The sequence below is a fragment of the Taudactylus pleione genome, unplaced genomic scaffold (genome assembly GCF_031769625.1).
Source record: "Taudactylus pleione unplaced genomic scaffold, aTauple2 ptg000897l, whole genome shotgun sequence".
Taxonomy (NCBI): Eukaryota; Metazoa; Chordata; class Amphibia; order Anura; family Myobatrachidae; genus Taudactylus; species Taudactylus pleione.
The window spans coordinates 781,793-801,261 of NW_028285298.1; the positions used below are offsets into that span (position 1 = coordinate 781,793).

The window sequence follows — 19,469 nt, forward strand, 5'->3', positions numbered from 1 at the left end:
GGCCTATTCTGAGTATGGCGCAAGGTGGCTGTGTTTGAGTGATGCAGCGGAAGTCTGAGTTACTAACTTACGTTAATGTGAGTTTCCGTAGGACTAACGCCAGGATCTGTGCGGCTTCGGGCTGGAAGCTCCTCCGCCCACTGTTTATTCGTCATCATCAGTACCTGGCACTTGTACTTACCCCAGGCTAGGTGCAAGAGATCCACCGGAAATAGGCTCCTCCTCGCTGTTCGCATGTTTCAGAATAACACGTATGCATAGATACACGCCGGCGACATTCCCACAATATATCGGCGCAATATGCAGCAATAAGAAATGAGTTAACGGGGTTAATTTCTGTTAAACAATTAAACGCTGAAGAATAAAATAATATATTATTGTGTAATTGTGTATTGTGTGTATGTTACTATCAGGGCTGTAACTAGGGGCGTGCGAGTATAAACTAGGGGTGTGCGAGTGGTGCGGCCGCGCAGAGCTCTGTGGGCGCCACTGCTGCTCACCCACGGTCCATGCATCTGGCTAGCAGGGTGCCTGTAACTCATCTCTGCTAGCAGTGCCACCTGGAGTGTCCTTAGGACTCTTCAGGGGTGCCCACCACTGCCCTTACAGCGCCCAGGAGCATCCTCAGGGCATTGCTGTGTATAAGGATGACCGTGGCCCTCCGTCATGCAGAGGGGGCGTGGCCTGCAACGGGCACCGGATAATGTAGTCACGGCACTGGTCACTATAGCATGGCAATTGTGCTCCCTGGCCTCTGGCCACCGCCCCCTGTATGTGACCACAGGACAGAGGATGAGGCCATGTGCAGGTGCCTGGGCACCAGGTGCGTCCAACACACGAGCTGGAGGCAGATGCGTTGGCTCTGGCATCTGAGCTCTGATGAACATTCTCATTAGACATAGGATTAGTTAGAAGTTCGAGAATCAGGGGCACAGATGTGATGGGCCCCGAGGTTGTAGGGGGCCCACATATAATACTTTCCTTGATCACCGCCTGCTCTGCTGCATGATCAGGAGGGCACAGCAGACAAGTACAGGCCGGGTCCGTACGGGGAGACTGTGAAGGAATGTAGCTTTATTGCACCAGCACATGACGTCATGACATCAGCCAACGCCGCACTGGCACTAATAGCAGACAGGGGAGCCGCGCCATAGTAAGTGTTGGTGGTGCACTGTGAGGAGCTGGGTGGCTACCAGAGGGACACTCACAGGGGGCTGGCCAACGGAGGGACACTCACAGGGGACTGCCCACAGGAGGGGCATTCACAGGGGGCTGCCCACAGGAGGGGCACTCACAGGGGGCTGGCCACTAGAGGGGCACAGACAGGGTCTGGCTGTCCCTAAAAAAAAAAAATGTGTGTACCGGGCCCCATGAGTTCTCTTGCCGGCCCTGATTACATCTGCATGGGAAGTAATTAGGGCCCATACATCTGCGATGGATTGCCGCAATTCCTCGTTTTGTTGATGCCGCGCTCAGGGGATTGGCAAAATCTAACATGTTGGACAACTCAATTACCCAATTCCCACCCAAAACTGTTCAGAATCGGCGAGTTGGGGATTTTTAACATGTTGAATTTCCCAGATTCCACGCCACGACGGATCGGCGATCATCGTTGTACGCGGATCGGCATTTGGGAATAGCGGCTCTGATGTGTGGCCCACATAATACTCTGTTGTAATGAGTCTAGATGCAGTCAAGAAGTAATTTTGTGTATAAAAACAGATGTAAAATATAATTAGGAGAAAAGAGGGAGAATCATGCAGACTGGTGACTACAAAAAGCTCCTATAACTCTGCCCGACAATGGACGGAATCCCGACCGCCGGCTTCCCGGCTGCTTAATCCCGGCAAGGTACAAATGACAGGCGTCGAAAATCTTGACGCCTGACATTTTACCTACACCAGGAGCCCGACACTCGGCTTGCCGATCGAAGGTAAGCCGGGCGCGGACAGCTGCGGGTTTCGGTTTAGGGTTCCTGGCGGGGACTTAGGGTTCAGCACCCCCCGGGAGTTTTAGGTTTAGGATAGGGTAAGGGGGGGTTAGGGTTAGGCACTCCCGGGGGACTTAGGTTTAGGCGGCAGGGAAAGGGGGGTTAGCTTTAGGCACTTAGAGGTGGTATTAGGGTTAGGCACTAGGGGGGGAGGTTAGGGTTAGGCACCCATAAGGGAGGGTTAGGATTAGGGGGTAGAATTAGGTTAGTATATACTACATCCTTACCTTTCACGATTGGGATTTCCTCCTCTGCCGGGATGCCGCTGTCGGGATTAGAACCGCCGGCCATGCGGCCAGCAGTAAATCGTATGTATTCCCCAGACAATCACTTTCCCTCATTTCCTAACCAGTAGTCTGATCAGACGTTACGGGGAAAGGGACATTTTTGCACATTTTCCATATAAACACCCTCAATAAATATTGCAGAGGTGGAGATTCAGCTGTTGACATTGCACAGAGCCAGTGGCTTCTTATTGCAGGTTATGTAATCACGCAGACAGTTAAATACCATGTTTTCCTGGCATAACACCACAGACAAGCTGCAGCAGATGCAGGAATCTGCCAGGGGTCCAGAACAGAAAAAGACATAGATCCAGACACAGGTGCAGCCACACAGCTCTGCAAAATGATCCAGGTAAAGGCGAGGGGAAGGATTGTCCTGATAACAGCGAGAAACAGAACATGTACACCTGGAGGGGAAATGTCAGGTGATATCATCTCTGCAGTTATGTGTTATGGATAATGTCACAACTCGGGATAACGGGCCTGATCCAGCACGGATCGCAGGTCTGCGTTCGTACGCACCCTTTAGCTGCAAAAATATGCTAATCAGTGCAATCGCACGGCAACCGCAGCACTATACCAAGACGCCCATCACTGTATAAAGCCGCCCACTTCCCATGACATGCATCCGCAAGTCAGCGAAACATCGGTAACATCGAGTAACATTGGAACCATTTGCACAGTTGTGGGTGACCTTACCCTACCGCACAAACTGCTAAACTCCTTGTCACCATCTAGACCTCTGCCAGCGTATGCAATCGCAGGGGCTTAATTATGCACGGCCCTGTAATGCCGTTCTCAACGCCCAGACACACCTGCGTTCCGCCTATCACCCATAACCTCTCCACCCCTAAATGGTCACTTCATGTCAATCACTGTGTGAAGATACTGCGTGGTCATTGTGATCACTTCCCGATCGCTGCAGCTGGTTCGTGCACGCGACACATGTGCAGATTTCAAACATCGACCGGCTGCGTGCGAGCGCAATCAGGCCCAATGTCAGCTGAAATCAACGTTAGCCTTATACGCTGTACACACAGCAGCTGCGTCTCTATGTAAAATACTCCAACGCTGCAGGAGGCATCTTGTGTAAATAGGCGCCTCCCACCGGCTTCTGTGTACCGCAGCTACGTCCGAGAACACAGCATCGGACTATCTGCGAAAACATCGGCCCTCTGAGTCACCCTCAGGTAACGCAGGATGGCCGGTGTTGTCACTCTGCTGGGGCCAGGAAATGGAGACCCTGTCCTCGGCCCCCCCCCAAAAAAAACGGTAACGCCCCCCCCCCTTTTGTTAATAAACGCACACTTTTGCCGCCCCTATCCTGGCCCCAAGCGGCCGCAGACCGTCAATTAGATTGCGGTTTGGGGGCAGAAGCGATTAATCTGGCAAAAGGAGACCTGCACATGCGCAGGCCTCTCACCATCGGTACTATACGCCAACCATCGGGCCTGCGTACAACAGTGAGTCAGGCCCAGTGTCACAACTCTGGATGATGTCAGGTGAAATAAACTCTGCAGACATTATGGACTGATAAACAGTCAGGGATCATGTGATGAGGATAGAAATGGTCATTGTTTTATTTTCTCTCTTATGAGATATGTTATTTATTACGCCTGATTTAACACACACACACACACACAATCCTTCAGGGAGGAGGAATGAGGTATTTTTGCACATTTGCAGAACTGTGACAAAGCCCTTATAGTAAGAGGGTCGTGTCCTTTACATAACAATTGTGCCATTTGCAAAGTGACTACAGGATGCAGCTGTACCCCCCAAGGTCCTGGATATTCCAGCGCCTCAGGCACTCTGAGCACAATGTATGGTGACTGTGTACCTGCACTGCCTTTGTTATTCTGCCTAATGAAGTCAATGTGCCGCACAGCTGGAATAGAATATAATACTGATACCCCTCTACCCCCCCCCCCCCCCTCCTGGCTCAGCTTCCTCCCCTACCCACTGGGCACATTCCATAACATTCTCCACAGGGAGCACAGAGTGGGTGATGTTCCAACTTGCCAGCTCCAGCCCCCGGAGTCCCATGACCAGCCCCCAGCTGTGGGATTGTCCGTCCGGTCTCTATATAGCCGATGCAGGTCCATCATCTCCATCACTTGAACCAGAGGAGACTTCAGCAGCCTTTCAGAGCAACCTAGGACCATGAAGGGAGTCGTACTCAGCTTGTCCCTTGTTGTGCTGTCTGCCCTGTGTGCCCAGGGGGATGTCCCTGTCCAGCCGGACTTCCAGGAGGATAAAGTAAGTCAGACCTCAGTCACCCCTTGTCAGGTGCAGACCACACACAACCTCCTCCCTCCCCCAGAAGACTCAGCAAAGCCCCCTCTTAAGATTTAGGCTAAGCCCAGGCGTGGGTATATGAAACCCTTTTGCAGATGTGCCCCTAAGATGCTCATACAATGGGGGAGACTTATCAAGCCTTGGAGAGAGATAAAATGGAGAAGTTGCAGCAGCAACCAATCAGCTTTTAGCTGTCATTGAACAAGTACAGTCTATAAAATGACAGTTAGGAGCTGATTGGTTGCTGTGGGCAACCTCCACTTTCTCTGTCTCTAAAGGGTTTATTTAATTTCAATTATCATTTGCAGGATAGCCAACGAAAACGCCCATTTTCAGATGAAGGGGGGGGGAGGGGTTACTTTAAAATAATAAGTATCCCCCAAGCTTATGTACGGAGGGACCAAAGAAATCTCCCGTTTCACTCGCCAAAGTAGCTCCGCATAGGTTTATATGGGGGCTGCTTTTTAGCCGGATTTACCAAGCTCCGGAATGTGGTGCATTTTGGAGCTTGGCCCCGGTAGCTCACGCCATCTGAAGATGGCGTCAGCTCGTTGTAGCCTATGGGCTTCGCATCGCAAAAAGTACCTTAGATCCCTCCCCCGCAACTCACCACATGCGCATGAGTGGTCAGCAGACCGCAGATGCACAGTACTGCGCACGGCGCCCCCGGCGGGGTAGTGAAGGGATAGTGTCTTGCACACGGCAGGGATGGGCTACTTTTGGAGCCCCGATCCTTGCGGCTGTATTTTAGTACATTCAGGCAAATCTTAATATCTTAGTCCTATGGCGATAAGAAATTAAAGTTAACAGGTCTAAGACCCTATAATTATGAAGTATACTCCCAAGGCTTGGTGCATCTCCCCAGTTGTGTCCTCACTCACTTGATGGGAGCTTTAATCACACTCATGCAAACCTACAGGCTTGTTCATAAGCCGAGTCAACATATAATGTTACTGCCGACCAGCCGCTTATTACGCTTCTGAGCTGGCGCCTCACCGAGATCAGAGGCTGCTCTCAGATATCCCAGTCACAAGGTGCATAAACGCATTATATGCTAGTATATATATGTACATACCAGGGCCGAAACTAGGATTTTTGGCACCAGGGGCAAGACAGTAATTTGGCGCCCCCATGTAATTCCCCCTGCAGTAGTGCCCATATTGTAATGCCCCCATAGTAATGCCCATATGTTAATACCCCCATAGTAATGCCCCTGTAGTGCCCACCATACAGTAATGCCCCTGTAGTGCCCATGCTCCCATATTAATGCCCCTGTAGTGCCCATGCTTTCATAGTAATGCCCCTGTAGTGCCCATGCTCTCATAGTAATGCCCTTGTAGTGCCCATGCCCCAATAGTAATGCCCCTGTAGTGCTCATGCCCCATTAGTAATGCCCCTTATTGCCTATGCCCCCATAGTAATGCCCCTGTGGTAATGCCCCTGCCCCCATAATAATGCCCCTGTAGTGCAGCTTATTAAAAAAAAAAAAATACCTTGAACCCCGCTCCTGCATCCAGCGTCGCGTCCGGTCCGCCGGCTTGTCCTTGGAACTATGGGGGAGATGTCATGACGTCTCCCCCATAGTGCCCGTGGGGAGAGCCGGAAGCTGGAGTTCGGGAGAGAACTCCAGCCTCCGGCTCCGTCTACACCGCGTCGCTGCAGAGAAGGAGCCGGGCGCCTCCTGGTAATAAATATTACCAGCGGACGTCCGGCTTGGAGCCTCTCTGCAGCGCCGGGCTGGAGGTCACTGGCACCAGGTACAGCGGCTCACCCGGTGCACGTGCACCTCCAGCCCCCCCCCTAGTTGCGGCCCTGTACATACAGTATGCCACTACATAGTGTATAACCATAGGCCAACTTTCCAGTGTGACTGGATCATACAGCCGACCTATAACCCCTGCAATCTGGCTGGACCAATATGCAATATTAGCCCCTATCCTTATGTATCAACACCTATTTCCCTATAGATTGTAAATCTTGTGAGCAGGGCCCTCTTACCTTTAGGTCTGTCTGTTACTACCCAGTTTTGTTCTATTAATGTTATTTCCAGTTGTAAAGTGTAACGGAATATGCTGCTCCATATAAGAAACTGTTAATAAAGATAATAATAATACTTAGTGCCCCTACTGAGGATTGCATGGATATTATAAGTCACGGAGGAGCTCCCTGACCAGATAAAGGCACCAGGGACTTCTAATATCTGTAACAGCTTACAATAGGAAGAGCGTTATTCTCTATAGCAGACATCGTGTCCTAACAGCAAGCTGACGTGCCACAGGTTACCTAACCCTGCTCTATAGTACACACCTTGTCCTAGTGATGACAGAAGGGACAACATCAGAGTGTATACATGCTTTGCCCTCAGAACATGATACATATACTGTACATACACTATGCTGTATATAGCCATTGGCCAGGTGGGATCTGTGCTCCTTAGTTGATTATCTTTGTACACCACATTGCGGGGCCTATTCATCAACACTAAAATAACGGTTTTAAGGACATTTTCCTTAATTACCGTTATTTTATTATTCATGAAGACAAGTTAACACAGGAGACATCACTGATATCTCCTGGCTAAGTCCGCCCGCGTTCATTTCCACACTCCCCATACATTAGCACATTAGTATGGGGATGTGGAAATTAGGCTATTCATCAAATTCCGAAAATTAAGTATTTTTGGAATTTGATGGTGTTACTATACGCTACTCTGAGGTGGCATATGGCGGGTTACATTTACCTGCTGTCAGCTGGGTGGGTCCTCCGCCGGCTCCGTCCGTCAGTCTGGTCCCTTCCTAGGCTCTGGTGGCTGTTCTGACACTGTGCTCTCCCGGAAGAACACAGTAAACAACGTTTTTTTCTTCTTCTAAACTTTACTGTGCTCTGCCGGGAGAACACAGTGTCAGAACAGCCACCGGAGCCACTCTCGCCCTATTACAAAAACTGGTCCAAAACCAAAGCAAAACACTTGAGGGTGGTTTTGCCAAAACCTTTAATGGGTGAATACTACTTAACACAGGGGCGTATTTATAATGGGTGCAGGGTGCGCGGTGCACACGGGTCACTGGGTCCAGGGGGCGGCCCGCACCGCACACTCTGCACCCATACTTTTTTTTTTTCATACTTTCCTCTCCAATGTCCCACGGAGTAGCGCTATAGAAAACGCCTGGAAAATGCCTGCAGCGGCCATTTTTCACAGCGTTTTGTGCATGCGCAGTCTCAAATAACTGCGCAATAGACTCCGGACACACTCTAATGCCCCGAGTCTACCGCTGTCAGTACGCTGACGGCAGGAGAGAGGAGGGGCCCTCAGACGGGGAGTAAACACGGGCCCCCTCCTCTCTTAATACGTTCCTGAGTCTTAACCATACTTGCCTACACTCCCGGAAGTCACGGGGGACTCCCGATTTTTAGGGTAACACAACCCCAGAAGTGTAAGCAGATCACCAGCATCCTGCCCACTTCCTAGTATAGCGAACAGGATGGAGAGATTTAACAGGGAATTTGCAGGTCCGCGAGGAGGGGGCGGGACTAAACGGCGCACTATATGTAATTTAGCCCCACCCCCTCCTCACGGGTTTTGCAAATCGTGGGTTTTTCCGGGAAAGGGTGGTGCCTAATCGCGTCATCAGTCCGGCCCTGCCCCCCGAAACGGTCTCCTGCGTCAGTTCTCGGGGCTGCTCCCGGATTTGATGTCTATAAGGTCGATTAGTATCAAGGCAGTCCCCTCAGGCATGGGAGACACTTTCAATAACCTTGTCCAAAAAGCTTCCAAATAAAAATAAAGTTGAAATGCAGCTCAGCCCTCCCCGGTTTCATGGGACTCCTCATTGGGACCGTTTGTAACCAAAAATATAAAAAAATCAGATCCTTGAGGGGATTAACCCGATTAGAGCCAGACGCAGGGTTTAGGTGGCCAATGGCATCTCTATTATAATTAACCCCTCGTGTCCAGAACACATTGCCTTATCACCGTCTATTTTCTGTGTTGTAGATCTTAGGGAAGTGGTACGGCATCGGCCTGGCCTCCAATTCCGCCTGGTTCCAGTCTAAGAAGCAAGTGATGAAGATGTGCACCACCCAAATCACACCCACCGCCGATGGGAACCTTGACATCGTGGCCACCTTTCCCAAGTAAGTGGAAAATCTGGACCACTTGAAATTTTCAGCGGGATTTTAGTTAGTGGAAGCCGCTATATAACCTAGGATCACAGTGCAGGTTTTCTGCTGTAGGAGGACTTTAATTGATGAGTTCCTACCAGTTAATTGGTTGCTTTGGGCAACTTCTCCAGGGCTTGATACATCTCCCCCAAAATGGCGGGATGCATGATGCATCGCATTTGGGATGAGGGGCATCCTGCCGGTCTACGCATGCATGCCAGTGTTGGTAACGTCAGTATGCATGACGATCACCGCAAAGTACCGCTCTCTCGGTAAAAGCGGCCCTTTGCAATGGAGGGACTTCTGAGTCTATGATCCAGAAACCCTCTGGCGTCCTTCTGCGCATGTGCCGCGGGTGGGGTCCTGGGAGGGTCCCGATCTTACAGAAATCTGCAGAAAGAAGCCCATAGGCTTCTATGGGTAACGCCATTAGGAAGGTAGCGTTACCCGCCTCATACGACGCCATCAGGAAGATGGCGTTACCCACTGTATACAGTCATTCCTCACGCCAAACGCACGCAGGGGCAGACTCCCTTAGACAGCGGCAGGAATTGCGCCTGCAGCTCGCAGGTTGTTACATAAGGACCACAGGTTCGGAATCCAGAATTTGTTACCGCTGCAAATTCAGTTGATGATACTTTACGGACCGACCTTTTATCCTGTCATTCGTGAATAAGCCCCTACCTCTTATTTAGATCTTAACTACACCACAGAATTAGAATCAGAGTTTTTTATTCGGCTGAAATTTTATTTTGAAATGAGTGTATCTTTTCTCATCTAAAGGACGGCCGTCGCTAATTACACTACATGTCACACGCATTGCTCTAATGCGGCCCATACGCGGTGCGATAAAGCAGCCGATCCGACGGATTGGTGCGATTTGGCTGCTATACCGCACAGATTATGTGCCTGATGTCGGAACGAGCGCACACCCGTGGGGTCTTACATTGCACCCCCTGATCTTACTGCAGGTTCAGCCGATCAGGGGGTGCGATGTGCGATCCCACGCAGCGCTATGCGGGTGGGAGAGGGGAGAGTCTGCATATCGGACGGTCGACCACACAATTGCACCGTGTGTGGGGACCGCCCGACATGTCGGACGTGGGATCCCCCGGATAGAAGCACTTTATATAATATTAGTTTTCTCTGCTGACCTCACACACAAATATTGATATCTTGATATAACAAAAATGTTTATATCTTATAAGTTACAAGGGGGGACATGTCCGCTCAGCTGTTCTATTGTTCTGTTCCAGGCAAGACCGCTGCGAAACGAAGAGCATGACCTACGTCAAGACCGAACAGCCCGGACGCTTCGTCTCTAAAAGCCCACGTAAGCCACGTCCTGCACATCTAAAGCAAAGCTCAGATTATAGAAAATGTATAATAAAAATAATAATAATATTATTATATAAAGGGAAACTTCATATTCCATATTTGATAATAAGATGATCTGAAAATGATGGTTAATACTTTTTCTGCCACCTTCTGGTGGAAAAAGCATATACTGAAGTTATTTCTAACCTATATACTTCAGAGCTGGAATTTCTGCTCACATGTATCAAGTGAGAGCTTGAAAGCAGTTGTTTTTCAGCCACAAATACATATGTATTAAGCCACCATCAGCCTATTTTATAATACCTTGTTATGTCTATCTACCTCGCAAACAAATTGGGACAACCGCTGACCAGAACGTTCCTCTCCTATAAGGTTACGGCAGTGATCACGTCATCCGAGTGGTGGAGACCAACTACCACGAATACGTCTTGATGCACACTCTAAAGACCAAGGGCGACCAGGTCAACACCATCGTCTCTCTGTTTAGTAAGTACTGCGTCAGGCTCCAGGGCTGGGGAGCGTCAGAAAAAACATCACAGAAAGTGACAGCTAAAAGGGACCGTGTGCAATGTAACCGTTATTTACTTACCCTCACCATTTGCAGATGAAACGTATTTTTATAATTTAATAGATGTGACCATTACATGGTTTTGTTCGTTTATTAAACAGTTTTTTTTTGGGGGGGGGGGGGATATGACCACAATATAAATTTACAGATGTGTGCCATTGCTCATACCCCTAGCGTCTATACGTCATATTGTGTGAGAGATGCCAGGTGTAACTGTGATGTTCCGAGACAAGTAACGGACCGTATTTTCACAACTTTAACCTGCACAGGAAATAGTTTTACACACGTACAAGGACGCAGACGAAGCACAACTGAGCTTGTCGTGAGAAAAAGCCGCGGTCGCTCGCATCGGAGCCATTCTTTCAGAGATGGACGCCGATAGCATCGCCTATGCATCTTTGGACACAGAAGCGATGCTAAAGTACGCTAATGCCGCAGAAGGCGTCCGAGGACAAGAGACGCCACCTGCCAGCATCGTCCGAAAGCGGTCGCAGCCATCGGCCATCTGAGTGGGCCTAAGCTTACTCTGAATGACCGTTGCAACTGCTCAGCTGGGGCCAGAAAATCTGCGTCAGAAGAGGCAGATCCTGGTCACGGCACACCTATAAAACGGGGGCCACACACCCGTTTTGTAAAAAGGTTCAGCATTGCCACCCTCACCGCTCAAATGGCCGCAACATGTCAATCTTGCTGGTGCACCGAGAGGGGCAATAGTGTACGAGGCCCCATCTGTATTGTGCAAGTTTATAGGTGTTATTTACCAAGTTTCTCAGTTTTACCTCTTAGGGGTATATTTACTAAAGTGAGAGTTTTTAGAAATGGAGATGTTGCCTATAGCAACCAATCAGATTCTACTTAACATTTAACTCGCACCTTCTAGAAGATAATAAATAGAATCTGATTGGCTGATACGGACAACATCTCCAATTCTAAAACTCTCACTTTAGTAAATATAGCCCTTAATGTATATAACTATACATATAAATGATTTGTCGACCAGTGCAGGGTGCGCTAAAACATGCTAATATACACATGGTCAGCATCGAACTGGGACATGAAGGGCCCACCCTGGGGGGAATGCAGTGGTAGGGGCCAATGTTTAAGGTATGTGGTCAGCCACCACAGTGGGTGTGACCAGCCACCAAAGAGGCTTGGCCAACCATTAGGCGACATAGCCTGCAGACAACATGGATACTACAGTGCATGATAAGGGCCCCTTTATAAATATATATACAGTAGTAAATACTTTATGGTTCATGCAGTATAATATACTAGATTAGACACTGCAGTGAATTCACTAATGATAATAAATATAACCCAACCGCTAATTTTGATTGGCAGGAGGTTGAATCTTGGTATAGTTTCTATAGATACAAGCCCACCCCCCATGTTCATCCATGTTCCTGCTCCACCAGGTACCTGACCTGCTAATGGAATAACAATGTACAATTGGAGTACATGGTATGCAACCTGACTTTAGAGGAGGCAGTGCGGCCTACCGGGGGTTTCCCCTGTACCCTTGCGGTCAGCCCCACCCTGCATATGGCTTATGCTGGGTACACACTGCAGCAAAATGTTCCCAGACAATATGGCGTTGACAGGCCGACATATCGTATCCGCGGTACACATCGATGTAATGAAGAACAGAGCGATCCCTTGTTACATCCTTCATTACCTTGCACCGCGCTGCATGCGATATAGTCCGGTTGGCTGTGCATCACGTTAGCTCCCTATTTTTACTGACAACCATTTCCACGTTTCCTTTCTGTCCTCCATTTTAGGCAGAACAAAGGACGCAAGACCAGAACTGGTGGAGAAATTCAAGCAGCTCGCCAAGGACCAAGGACTGACCGACGACAACATCCTGATCCTGCCTCACACCAGTAATTAACCCCTTCGCTCCAGTCGTGCACAGTAGCAAAATATCACTCCATTGCGTCCGACATAGACATTGCGTCCACCGCTAAATCAGGACCTCAGACGCTCTATAAATATGTGATCACCTGATTTATAGTTAGGAGCAAATGAAAAAAAATGAACAATTTGCTTCTGAAACAGAGGGCAAAATTTACTAAGCGGCGAGTTCTAAACCCCGGTGGTTTGGTGGCGGTTTGGCAGCGGTTTTGCAATCCGCAGATTTACTAAGGCCGAAACTGCTGCAAAACCGCCGTCAAAACACATTTTAGAATAGAGTAGAACAGGGCTGTCATTTAGAAACTGCTGCAAAACCACCAGCAAACCCCCGGGGTTTAGAACCCGCCGTCAAACCGCCACTAAACCGCCGGGGTTTAGAACCCGCCGCTTAGTAAATTTTGCCCAATCCATGTTGCAATGCAAGGGGGTGAAAAAAATATATTTATTTTTTTTGCATGCAGGGTAACACTGTCTGCTTTTCCATGTAGACCACAAATACCAGGCAGCTTTGTTTTCACACTGACATTTTGAATTCAACTAAGACACGCCCATATTTTCCAACATTTTAGCTTCCCCCTACGGGAGGGGGGGGGCAGCCAGGTCAGCACTGTGGGGGGTGGGGACTGGTGGAAGTGGGTGGATATGGGGAGCGTGACAACACATCGTAGCCCTGCCTGCCGCTATAAAATGTCGCAATTAGTGGTATTGTGGGGTGGATCGACGATGACGTGATTCAACGTGAATTGCGTCCTCGGCTTTCTGTACTGCCCACTTCATTCAGGAAGTGGGTAGCCATGGCCAGGTGTCTCCAGTCTGTGGGAGACTTGCCCACCTTTACGTGCGGCCGGGAACGACACACGATTTTCAGGGAGAGCCTCCTGGATGTTCCGGGAGTATAGGCATATATGGACAGGCACCTATCCCAACTATACATCTTGCGCACATTTTAAATCTGCCCCACCTGCAGTGTAATGTGGCTTTACCGAAATTGCGCCTTTTTTATTTATTTTTTTAAATGTGCGGATGGCAACTTTCACAGATATGTGTGTAAAAGTTTCCATACTTTGACAGTACTTCAGAGATTGGGGGTCTATTTACTTAACCTTGGATGGCGAGAAAGTGGACGGAGATAAAGTACCAACCAATCAGCTCCTAACTGCCATGTCACAGGCTGTGTTTGAAAAATCACCTCATCTCCATCCAAGGCTTAGTAAATAGACCCCTTGATTAGTTTACTTTATTTATATTTGCTGTGAGGCCTAGGGTAAGCGCATTTCCCCCCTCACGGTGTAATATTTACCTCAATTTAATCACAATGAAGAGATCAGGATAACAGGAGAAATGTTACTTTCTAGCCCAGAAATTGGAATTCAGAAACTTGTGTCTCTACAGCTGCCCCATGTTGATAAATGCTATATAATATTGTCTAGTAGCAGAACCTCTCTCTCCAGTCAGAGCCACAACGGTTGACACGTGTCTTCTACACTGACCCAATATTCTGCCTTCTCTCCACAGATAGCTGCATGTCCGACGTCTAACATAACATAACAGGTGAGTGTCAAGAGAGGGACAACCCTGGAACAAAATGTATTTTCCAGCTGTCACCTACACACAGTGATGGCGGCCATTTTGGGGGCTAAATCAATATTTCAGAGAATGCAGCGCACTGCTTCACTAGGAGTGACATCACCAAGGCGGGAAGAATGTTAATGTCACTGGTTTCAGGTGAATGGATGGGCTGCAAGGGCGGAACAGTGCATCACTGGAAGCAGGGAGGATTTACGGAGTGCAGGGGCCTTGGAGGGGGCTGCCCCAACCTCCGGGCCAAGTACCCGTCACACATGCGAAAGGTGACCCCATTTCAAGGGCCTCATGGGTGGCCATATAATCTTGAAATGGGTCACACATTGGGTCTGATGCAGCTGCTGTGTGTAAATATTAAATCTTGTGTTAACAGAAGCCTCCTGCATGCTTGTGTGATCCACTGCTGCGTTCCGAAGACGCAGCGTCGGATAGCCTGTGAGTACATCGGCCGCCTGAGTCACTGAGAATGGCTGTCTCAGATCCGTAGCCGGGGCCAGTAAATCTGCGCCGTAAGACACGGACAATGGCCTCGGCACTCCCACAAAACACGCCCCCTGCAGGCTGCAGCTTAGGGGGCACTGTGTGCGACGACGCACGACCCGTTCTGCACATACCCACAATGAGCCATTGACTATTGCAATAGTCTCCTTATAGGTCTTCCCATTACTACAGTCTGTACTGGACACTGCTGCCCTGCTCGGTCAGTCCTTACGTTGGTTGCCTGTATTTTACTGATTACAATATAAAATACTTCTACTAATATACAAGACCATAACCAAGACTACACCAATGTACTTCTCACTGACGCACAGAGGGCTGGGGGCTGTCTGAGTACCCCATTAGGTATTAACTAATGTTATAAATTACTTTTCTTACAATGATGGTCTTTAGTACATAATAATTTGTGCTCCTATTGGTGGTTTATTAATCACCTTTTTCCATTAATTGCCTATTGGTAATCCAGGACCTATGTATTTAGGAGCAGCAATTAACAATATGTAATGAATGATTAGTAAGGTAAGTGTTTTTTTTGCACCTGGAATTTGTGTTTTTATCAATATGTAATAAGTAGCACTTACCTCACCTACTAAACTCCTGTTATCCTATAGATTGTAAGCTGCGCGCACGGCCCTCTTACCTCTCACCCAGTGTCATTATATTACTGTTTTCTTCCCAATTACAAAGCTAGAATGTAATAATAATAATTATAATAATAATTCAGTAGTAATTTACACAAGTGTTACAAGCTATAATAACAAACAAAAGTGACAATAAAGCAGGAAGGAGCTGGGGCTGAATGTACCGGCTGGGAGAGCGGGATGCAGCCTAGGGTCGTCTACTGTCTGATATAAGCAGTAAGTACCCCAGAACATTTTAGCGGCAATATGGAGGGAGACCTACTATAATGCAAAGGTCTATTGCCTTCGATCAATTGTAATTGAGTATTATGGTATCTACTGAATTAGAAATATGTTCATTACCTGTAAATCAATGGACCTTGCTGCCAGTGCTAATTATCAGGAACGTTACGTCCCAATATTTATTAAAAACTAAGGCCCCTATTTACTACAATCCGAGTTTCAAATGTGATTGTATAATTTAGGAATTATCTCGAGAATGTATCAACATTCTGAAGCAGGGACAAAGCTTGCGAGAAATCTCCGTCTCTGCGAATCTCTACCGCGCAATTCTCCCTGTATTTTACGCATAAGCCAACGCCGGCTAGTGCTACCCTTCCCACTTCCCATGTGATCCCCCCACCTTTACAATGCTGGAAATCACAGCATTGTGTAGCGGGGGACGGGCCCACAATAATGTGAGCGTGGCACCATGCCCGCCCAAAATTGCTGCCACTACGCCGGAGGGGTCAGTCAAAAAGTTGCCAAGCCTGCCAAAAATAGACTTAGAAAACCATTGCAAATTACCACCACATGCAGCGATAATGGATGTTAAATAAATGCAAAAGTAAATAAGTAGGCTCAATAATAACTTGAAGGTAATTCAAATCTGCTTAGATGATCTATAAGAGGCAGCATACCTTTTACAGTTCTTCCTGAAGTAAATATATATTCAGATTCATTCAAGGCAACTTCTGGATTCTAAGCCAAGGTACAATATTATTCAATCTAAAAGACAAATCTACTGCTCAATATAAACCAAACCACCTGAGTATTACGTCCGCAGATTACACAAATAATGAGACCTTGTTTTTCCCCTGCAGAGTGAAGATACAGTGCCCACACCTTTCCACTAGATGGCGTCTATGTTATAGATGGGTTATAGCAAGCTACAGTGTTTGTACAATTCTGCATATAATAAATTCCTGCATGAATCCCCAAAACTGTCTCTTCTTTTATTGGTTATGTACATATATATATATATATATATATATATATATATATATATATATATATATATATATATATATATATATATATATATATATATGTATATATATATATATATATATGTATATATATATACATATATATATATATATATATATACATATACATATACATACATACACTATATATACTGTATATGATTGGCTTTGCATCTTCAGCCACCGGGTATCACACAGATTTTATACACAAACTGTGCTTTCTTTCATGGGCTTAATGAAACAGAACCTCACCCAAGCATATCAATTAACCACTTAACTGACAATTTGCCGCCAAAACTGGTCAGAGAGTGTCAGGGCCGCAGGAGAGTCCGGGGAGTCAGAGGAGATCCATTCTGCGCATGTGTACAATGGATTTCCACTTCAGAAACACAGCGGGGTGGTGCGGTCGCACCATGTCAGCTGGAGCACAGTTGGCTGCGTTGGCATCCCACGCGAGCACGTCAGTTAAGTGGTTAATGAGCGCCTGGGGAATCAGCTGACAGAAATCGGCTTACATATGGGAAAATGGGGTGCAAGAGAAAATGTGACCACACCATGTGATATAAACAATAGGCTTTAATCCACGGCACACAGCCATCTGTGGTACCTGAGGTATGTGACCACACCATTTTATATAAACAATGGGCTTTAATCCACGGCACTCAGCCATCTGTGGTACCTGAGGTATGTGACCACACCATTTTATATAAACAATAGGCTTTAATCCACGGCACAGCCATCTGTGGTACCTGAGGTATGTGACCACACCATTGTATATAAACAATAGGCTTTAATCCACGACACTCAGCCATCTGCGGTACCTGAGGTATGTGACCACACCATTGTATATAAACAATAATAGGCTTTAATCCACGGCACTCAGCCATCTGTGGTACCTGAGGTATGTGACCACACCATTGTATATAAACAATAATAGGCTTTAATCCACGGCACTCAGCCATCTGTGGTACCTGAGGTATGTGACCACACCATTTTATATAAACAATAGGCTTTAATCCACGACACTCAGCCATCTGAGGTATGTGACCACACCATTTTATATAAACAATAGGCTTTAATCCACGGCACTCAGCCATCTGTGGTACCTGAGGTATGTGACCACGACATTTTATATAAACTTTCAAATTCTAACTATATGAAGCTACTTATAATAGTCAGATTAAAACCATTGTAGCTAAACAGATTTATGTAGTGAGCAGCCACACACTGCATAGATCTGTTCAGTTACAGTGGTTTATATATACTGACCTGTGGTTTATATATACTGACCTGACCACAAGGAGCTTTATATAGTTAGAAATCCCAGGCTTCCTTTCCAGGAGCAAATTGCTCCATGTGTAAGGTGTCTGACTGCAAAGTGAGAGGTGATGGGCTTGAGTCCCGGGTATGACAGTATTTTTAAATGTATGACTTAAATAAATAGGATATGATTGAAGGCGTACATATTCTCTTACACTTACAGGAGTCTACCTGCCAGCCAGCCCTGCCTCCCACACAGCAGCAGGACACTGACAGGAGGGCCCCTCTGCATGCCAGTCATTCTAACAGCAAACTGCTTCATTCAGATGTGACATCATCGGCCCCTCTGAGCCCGAACCCAGCACATCATTACCAGCTGTAGCTCCTTGATGCGGCCCTGTTTATACACAGTAACTAATCAGACTGAGCTGGGAACTAGGTGCAGAGAACTTAATGGTCTAAGCCCCAGAAGAGTCATTATGTTTCTTACCTTGGCGATGGGGCTCCCTCACTTTGCGGATTTCTCCCCCGCACAGCTGTTCGTGCACTGACCACCATCTTTCCCTAGTAGATGGCGGCCGGTTATTCATCCGCTTTAAGTAGAGCTGGCATCGCATGCACTGCCACCAGTGTTTCTTCAGTGCCTCCTCTTCTGCGTAGAAGTCATGGTAGATCTAATCACATAGTAGAAATTAAACAAATTATAGATACAAATGGTGACATCATTTCACTGATTGCATGAAAACTCTAAAGTCTCCTGTCCTGTACATAATTACATACATGATAGTGATACGCAGAATAATACAGGATAACATTATGCAGTGTAACATAAGAACGGGCAAATTAACGCTTAATGGGGTATGTAGCCTTATGGTAATGTGTGTGCCAGGCCTAAGTGTCACCAGGACTCCTGCCAATGTCTCACCACATATAACTGGCCGGTATGTAACCTTATGGTAACATGTGTGCCAGGCCTAAGGGTCACCAGGAATCCTGCCAATGTCTCACCACATACAGCTGGCTGGTATGTAACCTTATAGTAACGCTTGTGCCAGGCCTAAGGGTCACTAGGACTCCTGCCAATGTCTCACCACATATAGCTGGCTGGTATGTAACCTTATGGTAACGTGTGTGCCAGGCCTAAGGGTCACTAGGACTCCTGCCAATGTCTCACCACGTACAGCTGGCTGGTATGTAACCTTATGGTAATGTGTGTGCCAGGCCTAAGGGTCACTAGGACTCCTGCCAATGTCTCATCACAAATAGCTGGCTGGTATGTAACCTTATGGTAATGTGTGTGCCAGGCCTAAGGGTCACCAGGACTCCTGCCAATGTCTCACCACATACAGCTGGCTGGTATGTAACCTTATGGTAATGTGTGTGCCAGGCCTAAGGGTCACCAGGAGTCCTGCCAATGTCTCACCACATACAGCTGGCTGGTATGTAACCTTATGGTAACGCGTGTGCCAGGCCTAAGGGTCACCAAGACTCATGCCAATGTCTCGCCACATACAGCTGGCTGGTATATAGCCTCCTCTCTCCTCCCACATACACGGACCCTTAATGACTGACTATGTACTTACAGTTATGTTAGCACCAGTCAGGCTGTTTACACGCTCCATCTCCTTCACAAACTCCTCCCCATGATGAGACGTGTCCCTTATTTGGGACACATACAGGAAGGCA

General features: G+C 47.5%; 1 protein-coding gene across 1 annotated transcript; it reads left to right on the forward strand.

The window, feature by feature from the left end:
• Positions 1 to 4,376: 4,376 nt before the first annotated feature.
• Positions 4,377 to 16,478, forward strand: LOC148474042 (lipocalin-like). The gene is made up of 7 exons (XM_088459152.1): positions 4,377 to 4,533; positions 8,567 to 8,706; positions 9,990 to 10,066; positions 10,444 to 10,557; positions 12,421 to 12,522; positions 14,069 to 14,104; positions 16,359 to 16,478. The coding sequence occupies exons 1-6, from the start codon at positions 4,438 to 4,440 to the stop codon at positions 14,089 to 14,091; spliced, it is 552 nt and encodes a 183-aa protein (XP_088315278.1). The 5' UTR covers positions 4,377 to 4,437; the 3' UTR covers positions 14,092 to 14,104; positions 16,359 to 16,478.
• The last annotated feature ends 2,991 nt before the right edge of the window (positions 16,479 to 19,469 follow it).

Bases quoted from the DNA above. Each gene is read 5' to 3' on its own strand.
- LOC148474042 (XM_088459152.1), top strand. From the start codon at position 4,438: ATGAAGGGAGTCGTACTCAGCTTGTCCCTTGTTGTGCTGTCTGCCCTG. The intron at 10,067-10,443 runs GTAAGCCACGTC...CTCTCCTATAAG, and splicing joins CTTCGTCTCTAAAAGCCCAC to GTTACGGCAGTGATCACGTC. The intron at 12,523-14,068 runs GTAATTAACCCC...TTCTCTCCACAG, and splicing joins CCTGATCCTGCCTCACACCA to ATAGCTGCATGTCCGACGTC.